The following is a 16,386-nucleotide window of genomic DNA, read 5'->3' as shown; positions in this document are numbered from 1 at the left end:
TTCATTATTCATTCAATATTATTGTAATTGTCATTATTACAAATATATATATATATATATATATAAATATAAATCGGCCGATGAATTGGTATCGGTGTTGAAAAATCATAATCGGTCGACCTCTAGTAGGTATAGTGGTCTGTGAGGTCATACTCTAGGTACTGTGGCTAATGAAGAGTTCCGTGTAGGTTTTACCTTATTATAGGAGTAGAGTTTGAGCTCTTAAGCCAATCCTATTGGACATTTGATATGGTGCCAGGTTTATGTTGGAACCCCTCTAACCATTCCATTCTTTCTACTGTAAAACAATGACTGGACTCCAAAGTCGTTCCATAAACAGTACACAGTTTGGGTTCCACTCAAGAAGTCCCCTCTATACTGTGGAGACTCCATTGGTCGGGATGATAAGTCCTAATTATCGTAGCCTCCTCAGTAACTTGTTTTGTCAGTGGGTTGCGGCTGTACCCTCGGTGGCTGTCACCTTGTCCTCCTGCTGTGATATGGAGAAATAGGGCACGGCTGTTGTCAGGGGTCAGGTCACAGAGACAGGAGGAATGCAGTCAATCAGTCAGAGGAGCGTCTTGTCCTGGCTGTGAATGAGGCCTTTTGACTGGAGATGCTGGAGACCGAACACCAGAGTCTTGTCTTTGTGTACACAAATGGATTTTGTGTGTGTGTGCGTGTGCGTGCTCCCAGTCCCCATTGATTGAGGACTACTCGCCCAGCCTGGCCTGTTGTGTGAACCTTCATATGTGATCCCTGGATGATGGTTGGATGGATGGGATTACCCTGTGACATCCACCACACTGTCTCTGCTGTAGTGTGCTTATTGAAATCGACAGTGAGGCATTGGATTGGATCCAAACCAAGCCAAACCATGATAGTGGTCTTATGCTACACCGATTGTGTGCCATTTGAGGAGGACTTTCAATCAAATCACATGTAATTATAAAGCCCTTTTTACATCAGTCGATGTCACAAACCCAGCCTAACACCCCAAACAGCAAGCAATGCAGATGTAGAAGCACGGTGGCTAGGAAAAACTCCCTAGAAAGGTAGGAACCTAGGAAGAAACATAGAGAGGAACCAGGCTCTGAGGGGTGGCCAGTCCTCTTCTGGCTGTGCCGGGTGGAGATTATAACGGTACATGGCCAAGATGTTCAAACGTTGACCAGCAGGGTCAAATAATAATATTCAGTGGTTGTAGAGGGTGCAACAGGTCAGCACCTCAGGAGTAAATGTCAGTTGACTTTTCACAGCCGATCATTCAGAGTGAGAGACAGAACTTAAATTCACACAGGACACTGGATAAGACAGGAGAAATACTCCAGATAGCCCCCCCCCCCAAACTATTGCAGCATAAATACTGGAGGCTGAGACAGGAGGGGTCGAGAGACACTGTGGCCCTGTCCGGCGATACTCCACCGACAGGGCCAACCAGGCAGGATATAACCCCAGCACAGCCCCCACACCACTTGAGGGATATCTTCACTAGAGGGATATCTTCAACCCACTGGTGAATTATGAATCACCTGACCCCGCGCTGGTCCTTTGATAAGATCCATTGTATGTAATAAGCTGATTGATTCAACATCAGACTTCACTCATGGGAAAACATTGCTTGTTTAGATGACACCATAGTGTTAGGGACTACGTCAGACAAACACATTCTCAATCCATGACCTCTCACTTACCCCACTGAGTGATGGCGTCTGTGTGTATTTGCTCAGTGATGGATCAGCGCTCACACTGATGTATCTGCCCCGTCTCCTTCATAGTGACCAGCTGATGTTTGGTTAGGGAGCTGTTTAAGGGGCTGTGATCTCAGCTGTGGTCCACATGAGGCCCCGCTGTAGGGCCACTGAAGGGTATCACCCACCCAGGGTCCGCTAACCTCTCTGGTGATGCTGCACCTGAGACTCCCCTCTCGTCCCCACGGGTGTTAGGGACTGTCACCCCAGAGCCCCCTTCAGAAGGCCACCTCTGTTTCTCCAGGCGTTCTGATCTGAATTGATGATGGCTCCGGGTCTCATTTGGTGTCACCGTTTTCATCTGTTCGGGTCTCCCAGCTGTGGCCTAGCGTTGTTAATTAGCCTTTGTTTAATTGGTAGATGAATAAATCCAGGCGTCGTGGGACTCGCCGTCTCGGAAGTCTCCTTCTTTCTGTCCTCTTCCTCCTCCTTTCCATCCCTTTTTATTTGTCTTAACGCAAATGAGAGGAACCATGAGAAGAGCAGTAGATAATACTGAAATGTCCGACATTAAAAGGTAGAGTTGTAGTTGAGAAGATAACAGATTGATATTAACCTCATGTCGATGGTCCTGGTTTAGGTTGATCTCAGCGTGGTGTTCTTATGACCAAAGGATCTTCATCTTTTTCAGTCGTGGGTCTTGAAAATAATGCTGTGTATTGAGCTATTCTGGAGGGTTAGACATCACACCACTCTCGCAAATGACTCCTTTCCCTGACGGATGACACCTTTATTTAAGCAAGCTGTTCTTCTGTCTCCACTGTGCAAGCTGTTCTTCTGTCTCCACGGTGACTCATTCAAATCAAATAAAAAAAATGTTGTCACATACACATGGTTAGCAGATGTTAATGCGAGTGTAGCGAAATGCTTGTGCTTCTAGTTCCGACAATGCAGTAATAACCAACAAGTAATCTAGCTAACAATTCCAAAACTACTACCTTATAGACACAAGTGTAAGGGGATAAAGAATATGTACATAAAGATATATGAATGAGTGATGGTACAGAGCGGCATAGGCAAGATACAGTAGATGGTATTGAGTACAGTATATACATATGAGATGAGTATGTAAACAAAGTGGCATAGTTAAAGTGGCTAGTGATACATGTATTACATAAAGATGCAGTAGATGATATAGAGTACAGTATATACGTATACATATGAGATGAATAATGTAGGGTATGTAAACATTATATTAGGTAGCATTGTTTAAAGTGGCTAGTGATATATTTTACATAATTTCCCATCAATTCCCATTATTAAAGTGGCTGGAGTTGAGTCAGTGTGTTGGCAGCAGCCACTCAATGTTAGTGGTGGCTGTTTAACAGTCTGATGGCCTTGAGATAGAAGCTGTTTTTCAGTCTCTCGGTCCCAGCTTTGATGCACCTGTACTGACCTCGCCTTCTGGATGATAGCGGGGTGAACAGGCAGTGGCTCGGGTGGTTGTTGTCCTTGATGATCTTTATGGCCTTCCTGTGACATCGGGTGGTGTAGGTGTCCTGGAGGGCAGGTAGTTTGCCCCCGGTGATGCGTTGTGCAGACCTCACTACCCTCTGGAGAGCCTTACGTTGTGGGTGGAGCAGTTGCCGTACCAGGCGGTGACACAGCCCGACAGGATGCTCTCGATTGTGCATCTGTAGAAGTTTGTGAGTGCTTTTGGTGACAAGCCAAATTTCTTCAGCCTCCTGAGGTTGAAGAGGCGCTGCTGCACCTTCTTCACGATGCTGTCTGTGTGGGTGGACCAATTCAGTTTGTCTGTGATGTGTACGCCGAGGAACTTAACTTACTACCCTCTCCACTACTGTTCCATCGATGTGGATAGGGGGGTGTTCCCTCTGCTGTTTCCTGAAGTCCACAATCATCTCCTTAGTTTTGTTGACGTTGAGTGTGAGGTTATTTTCCTGACACCACACTCCGAGGGCCCTCACCTCCTCCCTGTAGGCCGTCTCGTCGTTGTTGGTAATCAAGCGGAAGTGAGTGCTACGGGGCGGTAGTCGTTTAGCTCAGTTACCTTAGCTTTCTTGGGAACAGGAACAATGGTGAACCTCTTGAAGCATGTGGGAACAACGGACTGGGATAGGGAATGATTGAATATGTCCGTAAACACACCAGCCAGCTGGTCTGCGCATGCTCTGAGGGCGCGGCTGGGGATGCCGTCTGGGCCTGCAGCCTTGCGAGGGTTAACACGTTTAAATGTTTTCCTCACATCGGCTGCAGTGAAGGAGAGTCCGCATGTTTTGGTTGCGGGCCGTGTCAGTGGCACTGTATTGTCCTCAAAGCGGGCAAAAAAGTTATTTGGTCTGCCTGGGAGCAAGACATCCTGGTCCGTGACGGGGCTGGTTTTCTTTTTGTAATCTGTGATTGACTGTAGACCCTGCCACATACCTCTTGTGTCTGAGCCGTTGAATTGAGATTCTACTTTGTCTCTATACTGACGCTTAGCTTGTTTGATTGCCTTGCGGAGGGAATAGCTACACTGTTTGTATTCGGTCATGTTTCCGGTCACCTTGCCCTGATTAAAAGCAGTGGTTCGCGCTTTCAGTTTCACGCGAATGCTGCCATCAATCCACAGTTTCTGGTTTGGGAATGTTTTAATCGTTGCTATGGGAACGACATCTTCAACGCACGTTCTAATGAACTCGCTCACCGAATCAGCGTATTCATCAATGTTGTTGTTTGATGCAATACGAAACATATCCCAGTCCACGTGATGGAAGCAGTCTTGGAGTGTGGAATCAGATTGGTCGGACCAGCGTTGAAAAGACCTCACTGTTGTCTTCCTGTTCCTGGATGACTGACTGCTGAGAATAGGATATTTTGGTTATTAAATAATAAGAGCATGGTTGACTGCATTAGGAAAAAAACTCAAATTAACCTTGGCTTCTGTAAGCTTTCTATACGGTTCTATATGGATAGATTCTGTTCGTTCCCCTTCAGGTCCTTCAGATTCCCCTCTCTCCCTATTGTACACACAATAACAATGTTTTCTCACCTTTCTTTGTTAATTTAGCTGGATTTAGCATCACCTCTCTTTGAACATCTCTATCTCTTACATATAATAATGTTTTCTCACCTTTCTTAGTTCAGTTAAATTTTTAGACCTTATAGCAAGAACCACCTAGTCATCAGAAGCTAACCAGCTAATTAGCTACCAGCTTTTTAGTCATTGTTAGCCACTGCCAATGGCCTTTACCTTCTGCACAGGTACCAGCCCTTTTTTTAAATATATAAAAAAATATATATATATATATATATTTTTTAGCCTGGATAATACTCACCAGCCTACAAGTAACGGACAGTCTCTCCACTACAACGCCGGATTCCTGCCGTAAACCCTGGACCATTACTCCTGATCTTCACAGCTAGCTAGCACCCACCGAGTTACCCAGTACCGAAGCTCTCCCTGAGGCCCACCTCCCGGCCTACTCATTTGTTCACCCGGACTCCACCCAAACACCGCTAGAACACACTACTCCACCGGATCCTTGCCGTAAGCTCTGGACCTTGGCACCGGATCAGCGCTGCTACCGAGTGGCTATAGTGGCTAACGCCCCTGCCCTCAAGCTAGCACCAGTTAGCCGTGAGCCAGGCACATCTCCCGGCTAGAAAACTAAATTACTACAACTACAATACCTCTTTCGCCATTTGGCTTAGATCCTTAGTCGACACGGCGCCCCGCCGCACCACCACGACTATTCTGCCGACGAATACTCCGTCTGCTGTGTCGGATGTCGGAGCAGACACTTCTACTAGCCCCGAGCTACTAACTTTAAACGCTGTGTCGCCGGACCCTATGATCACTTGGCTACATAGCTGATGTCTGCTGGACTGTCCATTAATCACGGTACTCCATTCTGTTTATTTTTTGTTTATCTGTTGGCCCCAGCCGCGAACTCAGGCCCTGTGTGTAGTTAACCGACCCTCTCCACCCAGTCATCACCATTTTAGCTGTTGGTGTTTTAGCTGCATAGCTGTTGTCTCACCCGTTGTTGTCTTAGCTAGCTCTCCAAATCAACACCTGTGATTACTTTATGCCTCGCTGTATGTCTCTCTCATGTCAATATGCCTTGTATACTGTTGTTTAGGTTAGTTATCATTGTTTTAGTTTACAATGGAGGCCCTAGTTCCACTCATTATACCTCTGATACCTCCTTTGTCCCACCTCCCACACATGCGGTGACCTCACCCATTATAACTAGCTTATCCAGAGATACCTCTCTTATCATCACTCAGTGCCTGGGCTTACCTCCCCACAACCCACCATACCCCTGTCTGCACATTATGCCCTGAATCTATTCTACCACGCCCAGAAATCTGCTCCTTATATTATTTGTCCCCAACGCTCTAGGCGACCAGTTTTGATAGCCTTTAGCCGCACCCTCATCCTTCTCCTTCTCTGTTCCTCGGGTGATGTGGAGGTCAACCCAGGCACTCTCATTTGTTGACTTCTGTGATCAAAAAACCCTTGGTTTCATGCATGTCAACATCAGAAGCCTCCTCCCTAAGTTTGTTTTACTGCTTTAGCACACTCCACCAACCCTGATGTCCTTGCCGTGTCTGAATCCTGGCTTAGGAAGGCCACCAACAATTCTGAGATTTCCATACCCAACTACAACATTTTCCGTCAAGATAGAACTGCCAAAGGGGGAGGAGTTGCAATCTACTGCAGAGATGGCTTGCAAAGTTCTGTCATACTTTCCAAGTCTATACCCAAACAGTTTGAACTTCTAATTTAAAAAATGTACCTCTCCAGAAATAAGTCTCTCACTGTTGCCGCCTGCTATCGACCCTCCTCCGCTCCCAGCTGTGCCCTGAACACCATTTGTGAATTGATCGCCCCCCATCTAGCTTCAGGGTTCGTTCAGTTAGGTGACCTAAACTGGGATATGCTTAACACCCTGGCATTCCTACAATCTAAGCTAGATGCCCTCAATCTCACACAAATCATCAAGGAACCCACCAGGTACAACCCTAAATCTGTAAACATGGGCACCCTCATAGACATTATCCTGACCAACTTGCCCTCCAAATACACCTCTGCTGTTTTCAATCAGGATCTCAGCAATCATTGCCTGTATCCGCTATGGGTCCGCGGTCAAACGACCACCCCTCATCACTGTCAAACGCTCCCTAAAACACTTCTGCGAGCAGGCCTTTCTAATCGACCTGGCCTGGGTATCCTGGAAGGATATTGACCTCATCCCGTCAGTCGAGGATGCCTGGTCATTCTTTAAAAGTAATTTCCTCACCATCTTAGATAAACATGCCCCGTTCAAAAAATGCTAAACTAAGAACAGATAGCCCTTGGTTCACTCCAGACCTGAATGCCATTGACCAGCGCAAAAAGATCCTGTGGCGGACTGCAATACCATCGAATAGTCCCCGCGATATGCAACTGTTCAGGGAAGTCAGGAACCAATACACGCAGTCAGTCAGGAAAGCAAAGGATAGCTTTTTCAAGCAGAAATTCGCATCCTGTAGCTCTAACTCCAAAAAGTTTTGGGACACTGTAAATTCCATGGAGAACAAGAGCACCTCCTCCCAGCTGCCCACTGCACTGAGGCTAGGTAACGCGGTCACCACTGATAAATCCATGATAATCGAAAATTTTAATAAGCATTTCTCAACGGCTGGTCATGCCTTCCTCCTGGCTACTCCAACCCCGGCCAACAGCCCCCCCCCCCCCCCCCCCCCCCGCAACTACTCGCCCAAGCCTCCCCAGCTTCTCCTTCACCCAAATCCAGACAGCAGATGTTCTGAAAGTGCTGCAAAACCTGGACCCGTACAAATCAGCTAGGCTAGACAATCTGGACCCTCTCTTTCTAACACTATCCACCGCCATTGTTGCAACCACTATTACCAGCCTGTTCAACCTCTCGTATCGTCCGAGATCCCTAAAGATTGGAAAGCTGCCGCGGTCATCAAAGGGGGTGACACCCTAGACCCAAACTGTTACAGACCTTTATCCATCCTGCCCTTCCTATCTAAAGTCTTTGAAAGCCGCGTTAGTTAGCAGATCACTGACCATTTTGAATCCCACCGTACCTTCTCCACTGTGCAATCTGGCTTCCGAGCCGGTCACGGGTGCACCTCAGCCACGCTCAAGGTCCTAAACGATATCAAAACCGCCATCATAATAAAAAAAGACAGTACTGTGCAGCCGTCTTCATCGACCTGGCCAAGGCTTTCGACTCTGTCAATCACTGTATTCTTATCGGCAGACTCAATAACCTTGGTTTTTCTAATGACTGCCTCGCCTGGTTCACCAACAACTTTGCAGACAGAGTTCAGTGTGTCAAATCGGAGGGCATGTTGTCCGGACCTCTGTCAGTCTCTATGGGGGTACCACAGGGTTCAATTCTCGGGCCGACTCTTCTCTGTATATATCAATGATGTCGCTCTTGCTGCAGGCGATTCCCTGATCCACCTCTACGCAGACGACACCATTCTGTATACTTCTGGCCCTTCCTTGGACACTATGCTAACTAACCTCCAAACGAGCTTCAATGCCATACAGCACTCCTTCCGTGGCCTCCAACTGCTCTTAAACGCTAGTAAAACCAAATGCATGCTTTTCAACCGTTCGCTGCTCGCACCCGCCCGACCGACTAGCATCACCACCCTGGACGGTTCCGACTTAGAATATGTGGACAACTATAAGTACCGAGGTGTCTGGAGAGACTGTAAACTCTCCTTCCAGACTCATATTAAACATCTCAAATCCAAAATCAAATCTAGAATCGGCTTTCTATTTCGCAATAAAGCCTCATTCACTCACACTGCCAAACTTACCCTAGTAAAACTGACTATCCCACCAATCCTCGACTTCGGCGATGTCATCTACAAAATGGCTTCCAACACTCTACTCAGCAAACTGGATGCAGTCTATCACAGTGTCATCCGTTTTGTTACCAAATCACCTTATACCATCCACCACTGCGACCTGTATACTCTAGTCGGCTGGCCCTCGCTACATATTCGTCGCCAGACCCACTGGCTCCAGGTCATCTCTAAGTCTATGCTAGGTAAGGCTCCACCTTATCTCAGTTCACTGGTAATGATAACAACACCCACCCGTAGCACACGTTCCAGCAGGTATATCTCACTGATCATCCCCAAAGCCAACACCTCATTTGGCTGCCTTTCCTTCCAGTTCTCTGCTGCCAGTGACTGGAATGAATTGCAAAAATCGCTGAAGTTGGAGACTTTTATTTCCCTCACCAACTTTAAACATCAACTATTTGAGCAGCTAACTGAACGCTGCAGCTGTACATAGTCCATCTGTAAATAGCCCACCCAATCTACCTACCTCATCCCCATACTGTTTTTATTTTATTTACTATTCTGCTCTTTTTCACACCAGTATCTCTACTTGCACATCATCATCTGCTCATTTATCACTCCAGTGTTAATCTGTTAAATTGTAATTATTCGCTCCTATGGCCTATTTGTCTACCTCATTCCTTTTGCACACACTGTATATAGACTTTCTTTTTTCTACTGTGTCATTGACTTGTTTATTGTGTTATTGGCTTGTTTATTGTTTACTCCATGTGTAACTCTGTGTTGTTGTCTGTATCACACTGCTTTGCTTTATCTTGGCCAGGTCTCAGTTGCAAATGAGAACTTGTTCTCAACTAGCCTACCTGGTTAAATAAAGGTGAAATAAAAAAACAAAGTCATGTTGTCATCGATAGGTGCCTTGAGCTTAAACTGGTAAAAGGCCAGATACGCAAGTATAGCGCTATGTCGTGACAGAGCAAGGACATCAAAGGCAACAATATGGGTTCACTTAGTTGCATGCTGCCACAGTGTGCCATTCTGTGGTTTCATTAGTGTTGTGACAAACAGTAAAATCAATGATGAAAATTAGAGGTTAGCCATGCCCAGAATGTGAAAATAAAAATCCTGCATGTGTTGTCCTCCCACAAACCGCCTTCAAACACAATCACCCACCCTCACATCCTCCTCTTTCCCTTATTGTGGTCCCATTTATCAGCCTTTTGAGTCGTCAAATGAATCTGGCCTTGGCTTGAGGGGAAACACAAACACATTTGCTAACTGTTACAATGGAATGCGGGCTAGGAAAAGGAAAAGACTTAGCTTTGGAGAGTGTCCAATGCGGCAGGCCGAGAGAGCTCACAGAGAGGGCTGAGTTACACTGGCTGGCTGGCCTCCGTCTCAATGTGGCTTTTGTTTCCACTGGGGAACCTTAACTCCTTGTCATCCACAGTCAAGCCGACTAGAGTTACTTTCCACGTCATGTGGCTAATTACCACTCCTTTAGTCATTTAGAATGAATGGTTATCATTCATCATATCAAAGTATCATTCAGAGCTGGAAAATGCAATTGAGTTGATTACTGCAGCTTCAATAACTAAATTGCTCTACATTTGATAAGCAGTTGATGGATTTGATATCAGTTTTTATAAACTGTTGATTCAACGATTGTGATGAAATATGTATATATTTTTAAAGAAGCTTAAATTCTAACTAGTTCTCCCCTCTTCCTCCCTTTAGGTGAGAGCTACGTGTGTGCCTCCAACGAGCCCTACCGCCGAGTGGACTATACCAAGAACGTTAACCCTAACTGGTCAGTGGGCATCAAGACCGGCCAGTCCCGCTCCCTGTCCTCCCTCAGCACCCTGGTAAAGGGCGAGCTGCAGCGTAGCGAGGCCAGCCTGGGCACCAGAGACTTCATCAAGCCCAAGCTAGTGACGGTCATCCGCAGCGGGGTCAAGCCCAGGAAGGCTGTGAGGATCCTGCTGAATAAGAAGACTGCCCACTCCTTCGAACAGGTGCTGACCGACATCACGGACGCCATCAAGCTGGACTCCGGGGCGGTCAAACGGCTCTACACACTGGAGGGAAAACAGGTAAGATGGTAGTAATTCTGTAGATGCAACAACATGGTTACTTCCTATAGCTTAGAGTCTCAACTCCAATCCTGAGGTATATGATATGGTTATTTAGCCATTTCTTTCCTTCTCCTAAATGGCTTACAGACAGTTGTGTTCAACCTATGTGGCCCATACAGGCATCAAACCTTGCTGTTGCAAGTAATGAATAACGATACTTTAGGGACTCTATATTAGAGTATGTTGGGTTAAACCCAACGCTGCACTGGAGATGGGAATCAGTACCCGATGGGATATCCATATTGAGTTCTCTGGCCAAAGGTCTTATCTATAGCATAGATGCTTCATGATTTATGAGTTTCAGCTGTATCAGCACTCAACCGTTATACTATCGCTAATCAACACAAACCCCATGGTGCACTACAAGTATCTCCATGAGAGTCGACCTAATCAACACAAACCCCATGGTGCACTACAAGTATCTCCATGAGAGTCGACCTAATCAACACAAACCCCATGGTGCACTACAAGTATCTCCATGAGAGTCGACCTAATCAACACAAACCCCATGGTGCACTACAAGTATCTCCATGAGAGTCGACCTAATCAACACAAACCCCATGGTGCACTACAAGTATCTCCATGAGAGTCGACCTAATCAACACAAACCCCATGGTGCACTACAAGTATCTCCATGAGAGTCGACCTAATCAACAAACTTCATGCTTTCTTTGGAATACAGTTTTTGGTTTTGGCCATAATGGGACCCATCTCATCCAAAATGTTGACTCAGGTTTGCCAATAAACACCTGGATGATCATCAAGACTCTTGGAAGAATGTTCTATGGACAGATGAGTCAAAAGTAGAACTTGGGTCCCATTATGCCTGGTGAAAACCAAACACTGCATTGCACAGTAAGAACCTCATACCAATGGTCAAGCATGGTGGTGGTAGTGTGATAGTTTGGGGATGCTTTGCTGCCTCAGGACCTGGACGACATGCCTTAATAGAAGGAACCATGAATTCTGCTCTGTATCAGAGCATTCTACAGGAGAATGTCAGGCCATCCGTCTGTGAGCTGAAGCACAGATGGGTCATGCAGCAAGACAATGATCCAAAACACACAATTAAGTCTACATGAAAATGGCAAAAAAGCAACAAATATGACATTTTGGAATGGCCAGACCTAATCCCAATTGAGATGTTATGGCAGGACTTGAAACGAGTAGCCCAGGATTATGCAGTGTTAGTTATCAAGAACTTTATCTTTGCATTTCCCCCCAGCTTAGTTTAGATTGGTGTTAAAGCAGTTCTGCATGGAAGAGTGGGCCAAAATTCCTCCACGTGACATGAGACTGATCAACAACTATAGGAAGCATTCGGGTTGGAGTCATTGCAGTTGAAGGTGGCACAACCGGTTATTAGGGGGAAATTACTTTTTCACACAGGGGCATTGGGTGTTGCATAACTTTGTTTATGAAATAAATGAAATAAGTATCATTGTTGTATTATTTGTTCACTCAGGTTCCCTTTATCTATTTTTAGGTTTTGGTTGAAGATCTGATAAAATTCAGTATCAACAATGTGCAAAAGTAGAGGAAAGGAGGCAAATACTTTTTCACTGCACTGTATGGTCCTATTTAGTATGGTCCTATTTAGCCTTATGGACCCTGGTCAAAAGTAGTGCACACCATAGGGAATAGGGTGCCATTTGGAACGCAAACCTAATGTGCTAGTGATGAACACATGATGCATTTAATTTCCCATCATGGGCTTTAGTTTTAGATTGATATAAATGCTGCTAGCCTCATCTGAGGAAGAAGATTCCACCATAATGGCTTAAGGGGGAGTGGATTTAGAACATTTACTAGAAGTCAGGTTCCACAGTTGTTAAAGATAAGTGGATTTTCTGATAAATCTGGATTGAAATGCAGTCTGTTGTTTTTTTGTTTTTTTTACAGAGCTTTAACGGTTGGACCTCTTATTTCACAAGCAATGGTTATGACACTGTGCTGAGAGGTGTTAGGCCAGTGTTTTTTTGATAACGGCAGGATCATGATGTCTGTCAATGGAGGCAGTTTTTGTAAAGGACCATTCGCTTAGAAGTATAGAAGACATTGAGACATCTAACGCTGCAGAGAAGGTTTCAGTGCTAGACAAAGCTAAAGAAAAGAGAAGCAGTATCCCCCAAAATCCCATTCCTTCTATCTGAACTCTGAATATTGCCCTGGCAGAGAACACAGTTGACCCTTCTTTCCTGACAGATTCCCGGAGCCGGCGGGAATCTTCACGGACTGGCCAGAGAAGTGACTCATGAAAATAATGATCCTTATCCTCTCAGACAGTCAGGCTGGCCAGCCCAACATACTGAAGCCTCTACTCAGAGGAGGCTCTATATCAGGAGGAGAGGCAGGGTCTGGATGATTTCTCTCTCTCTGACAGTATCTGCACCTGTTTGCTTTTGTTTTGTGGCAATGAACCAGTCTTGCAGCACAAACTGAAATACACAGCAGTATTCGACCAGAAACGGCTGACCAAGCTTGATTTTCAGCCCAGAGGGAGCATGTTTTAGGCACACTATCAGTGATTCACCTCTTCAGTCCAAATCTGGCTGCTTATTACTCGGCCGTCCAGAGAGTACAGGGATGGAACGACAGAGAGACAGAACGAGAGGAGAAACAAGCGATGACTGAAAAGATCAGCCATCACCTCTGAATCGACGGTCTCGTTTACTCCCTCTGGTACTCAACATCGCTGCTCTTTCAGAAATTGCCAAGCATAGGCTACAGCATGATGGATCCATGGAAATGTCCCATTAGATATCCACCCCGGTACTAATTCAGTCCCATGTCTGTGACAGAAAGACTACTGACTCTCTGTCTGTCTTTATCCCTTCATGGATCTCTTAAACAGATTTGACTGTGCTGTGGGCTGAGACTTCATCATAAATGATGATGCAACACAGCTGCAAATTTGACTGGGACGTTTTCTCCATTCATCCGTCAACATTTAGTGTTGTCGGCACTAGACAGGGAGAGGAGGAATCCTGTTTTTTGTAGAGATGAAGCAGAGAGACGTGGTGTGAGAGAAAGAGGGAGTGCCTTCCCTACTCTGTCCTTGGGGACCGCTTCAGGCAGGCGACTCGCAAGGGCTGTTTGGAATGCAATGTGGCGGGCGGTTTGACTGCGACGCGCACTGATGATGTCACAGGGGATTTGCCTGAGGAAGCCGGTGGTAAATCCAAACGAGCGCTGCAGGGCTGTCTGGAATGCAGGCTGACTCTCTCTGGGATTTCACAGGGAAACCTCCTTTCCAATCTCCCTGTTTTTTTTGTATATTCTAACGCTATGCAAAACAGATGTCCATGAGCTGCCAGGCATATGCAAATGATGCGATTATGCTAATTCATGAAACTGGTTGGCTCAATACAGTTGTTCTCGCTCCCAGAGAATGTTAAGTGTGGTTTTGTCTGTAGCTTTCAGTTAGATTACAGTCAGTTCTATAGTATTTAGTTATTATGTTGCTTGCAAGTTGTTATGGCAGTGCTCAATTTGAAACTATGGGTTACTGCATATACTTATAGACAGGGTAGCTCACAATGTCACAAACAATGCACACGCTTCAATGGGGCAGAAGTCCTTGTGTTGTGATTCTGGATGTCCAGATAGCTAGCAACAGCAACAAGAAGCTGCCATGTGGGGAATCGTAAGCTAGTTTTATCTTGTTACCATGTCTTGTTTTGACTGATGTCACGCCTATGCTAATATGGCAAAAATTCACTAGCAAGCTAACCAACACAACTGTAACAATGGATTTGAGAGACCACGCCTGCTCATTGTGCAAATTTATTTATGTTTTCAGTAAACATTGGACACGAAATATAGTTTACATGTTGTCAACAATCTAAGCCAACCCCGTCTGTTTTCCCCCATAGTTGCATACACGTCGGTTTTGTTGCTTAACAACCAACCCGTCTATAACTATGACAACAATAGAAGAGTTGGCTACTGCACATACAGTATTGGACCCAGGCTAGCTCGAAGGACAGTACACAACCCTAACATCAGCCCAGGCCTGTGGAGCTCTGAGGGATGGCCCATGTGCTTAAACACCATTTAAAAATACCTGGCAGCCAATGGCACTACAGCCATCTCACCAATGTGTATAGCATAATGAATGGAGCCTACAGTAACTCCTACCATCGTTGAGGGATAGGATGCAGACTCCTCATTTAGAGTTTAGCAATATTTCAATATATATCAATATTTCAGACGTAAGATGCTGTAATTTCTTGTTGTTCATTATAAATTGATAAGGCCCATATGGTTCCACTCTCAGCTGTTTTGATGAGTTTGAGTTGGTAACGCATAGCGTATGGGTTGTTAATGATAAGGTCATTCTCCGTTACTCAGACCATCTACTGTATATTCAACTCCTGAGACGGATCGCTCTTCTTCCTGTCACATGCTTTTGGAATGATCCACTCCATTGGTTGATTTATATCACCATATAAACAGCCCTTTCAGTCCTGATAGAGGGCTGGTTGGGGATCCTCTGTTGCATGTAATGGCATATACCAGGACACCACATCCTAAACGACTCCATCGAATGGGAACTCCAATACAACAGTTTTCTGTCACTGAGGAGGATCAATGGGGACTGTTTAAAAGCAGTTTATCCCTGGAGGTTAATGGGGAGGTATTCATGGCCCTATAGCTGAGTAACTGTGTCCTTTTGATTCAATGAGGCAGATCCTAGGAAAGGCCATCTATGTGTGTATCACAGGAGGATGGTGGCACCTTAATTGGGGAGGATGGGCATGTGGTAATGGCTAGCGCGGAATAGGTGCAATGGTATCAAACACATGGTTTCCAGGTGTTTGATTCCATTCGTTCCATTCCAGACATTATTATTAGCCATCTTCCCCTCAGCAGCCTCCGCTTGTGTGTATCTAATCAGAGCTGGGCTTATAACAGGATGTACACATGATGCTGTGTCATTCAAAACATGCATTCAAAATGGAGGTCAATGTAGGGGCATTATGGCTGTAAATATCTTGTTTAAAGGACATCCATCCCAGCATGATCCCATACTTGTCCGTATAACCTTGTGTTTACAAATACTTACCATAAGTGAGTCATAAATAGTCCGACATCGACATTTGACTGATTGCACATTATGTTATATGAAGTGTCATACTTGCAATGCTCGGCTGAGAATTTCCCCCCAACAGTTGTTGTCTCTGACCAGGCGGAGATCAAGAGTTTAGCTAAATCAGTCCCTGCCACCTGCTCATGAAACCACCAGGCACCAGCCCCTCTCTGGCATGGGATGAGGGTATGGGATAAGGGAACAGACAGGAAACCGGCCCCATTGGAACAGATAGGAAACCGGCCAATGGCCTTTTCTCTCTCAGACCATACTGTGGCCTGCTGTCTACTGTAACTGTAGTCTTGTCAAATCCTCTACATGTAATACAGTATCTCTGTACTGGTATGTACTGTATTCAGCTTCTCTGGTAGTGTTCTCTGGTAGTATTCTCTGGTAGAGTTCTCTGGGATTTTACTTGGATGCATGTAGTACACATGAGTGGATTTTTTTTAATCTACTGTGTTTTATGACCATAATAGTAACTCTGTTTGGCTTCTAAAGGCTATCAAAATTAGATTAGTGTCAATTTAGAGTTGAACTGCTAAATTGTAATTATTTCGCCACTATGGCCTATTTATTGCCTTACCTCCCTTATCTTACCCTATTTGCACACACAGTATATATA

General features: G+C 45.3%; 1 protein-coding gene across 5 annotated transcripts in view; it reads left to right on the top strand.

The window, feature by feature from the left end:
• LOC109880592 (serine/threonine-protein kinase DCLK2) overlaps nt 1–16,386 on the top strand; it is a 72,995-nt gene that overhangs the window by 6,018 nt on the left and 50,591 nt on the right. For all 5 annotated transcript variants that reach the window (XR_004212008.1, XM_031837870.1, XM_031837869.1 and 2 more), the window contains exon 2: nt 10,272–10,627. Coding sequence is in view for 4 of the 5 variants with exons in the window: in XM_031837870.1 (XP_031693730.1) it covers nt 10,272–10,627 (356 nt within the window). In the remaining variant the exon portion in view is untranslated. The remainder of the gene's footprint in view (nt 1–10,271; nt 10,628–16,386) is intronic.

The sequence above is a fragment of the Oncorhynchus kisutch genome, linkage group LG12, assembly GCF_002021735.2.
Source record: "Oncorhynchus kisutch isolate 150728-3 linkage group LG12, Okis_V2, whole genome shotgun sequence".
Lineage (NCBI taxonomy): Eukaryota > Metazoa > Chordata > Actinopteri > Salmoniformes > Salmonidae > Oncorhynchus > Oncorhynchus kisutch.
The sequence above is the reverse complement of the archived record's forward strand: the minus strand, read 5'-3'. Positions and strand labels throughout refer to the sequence as shown.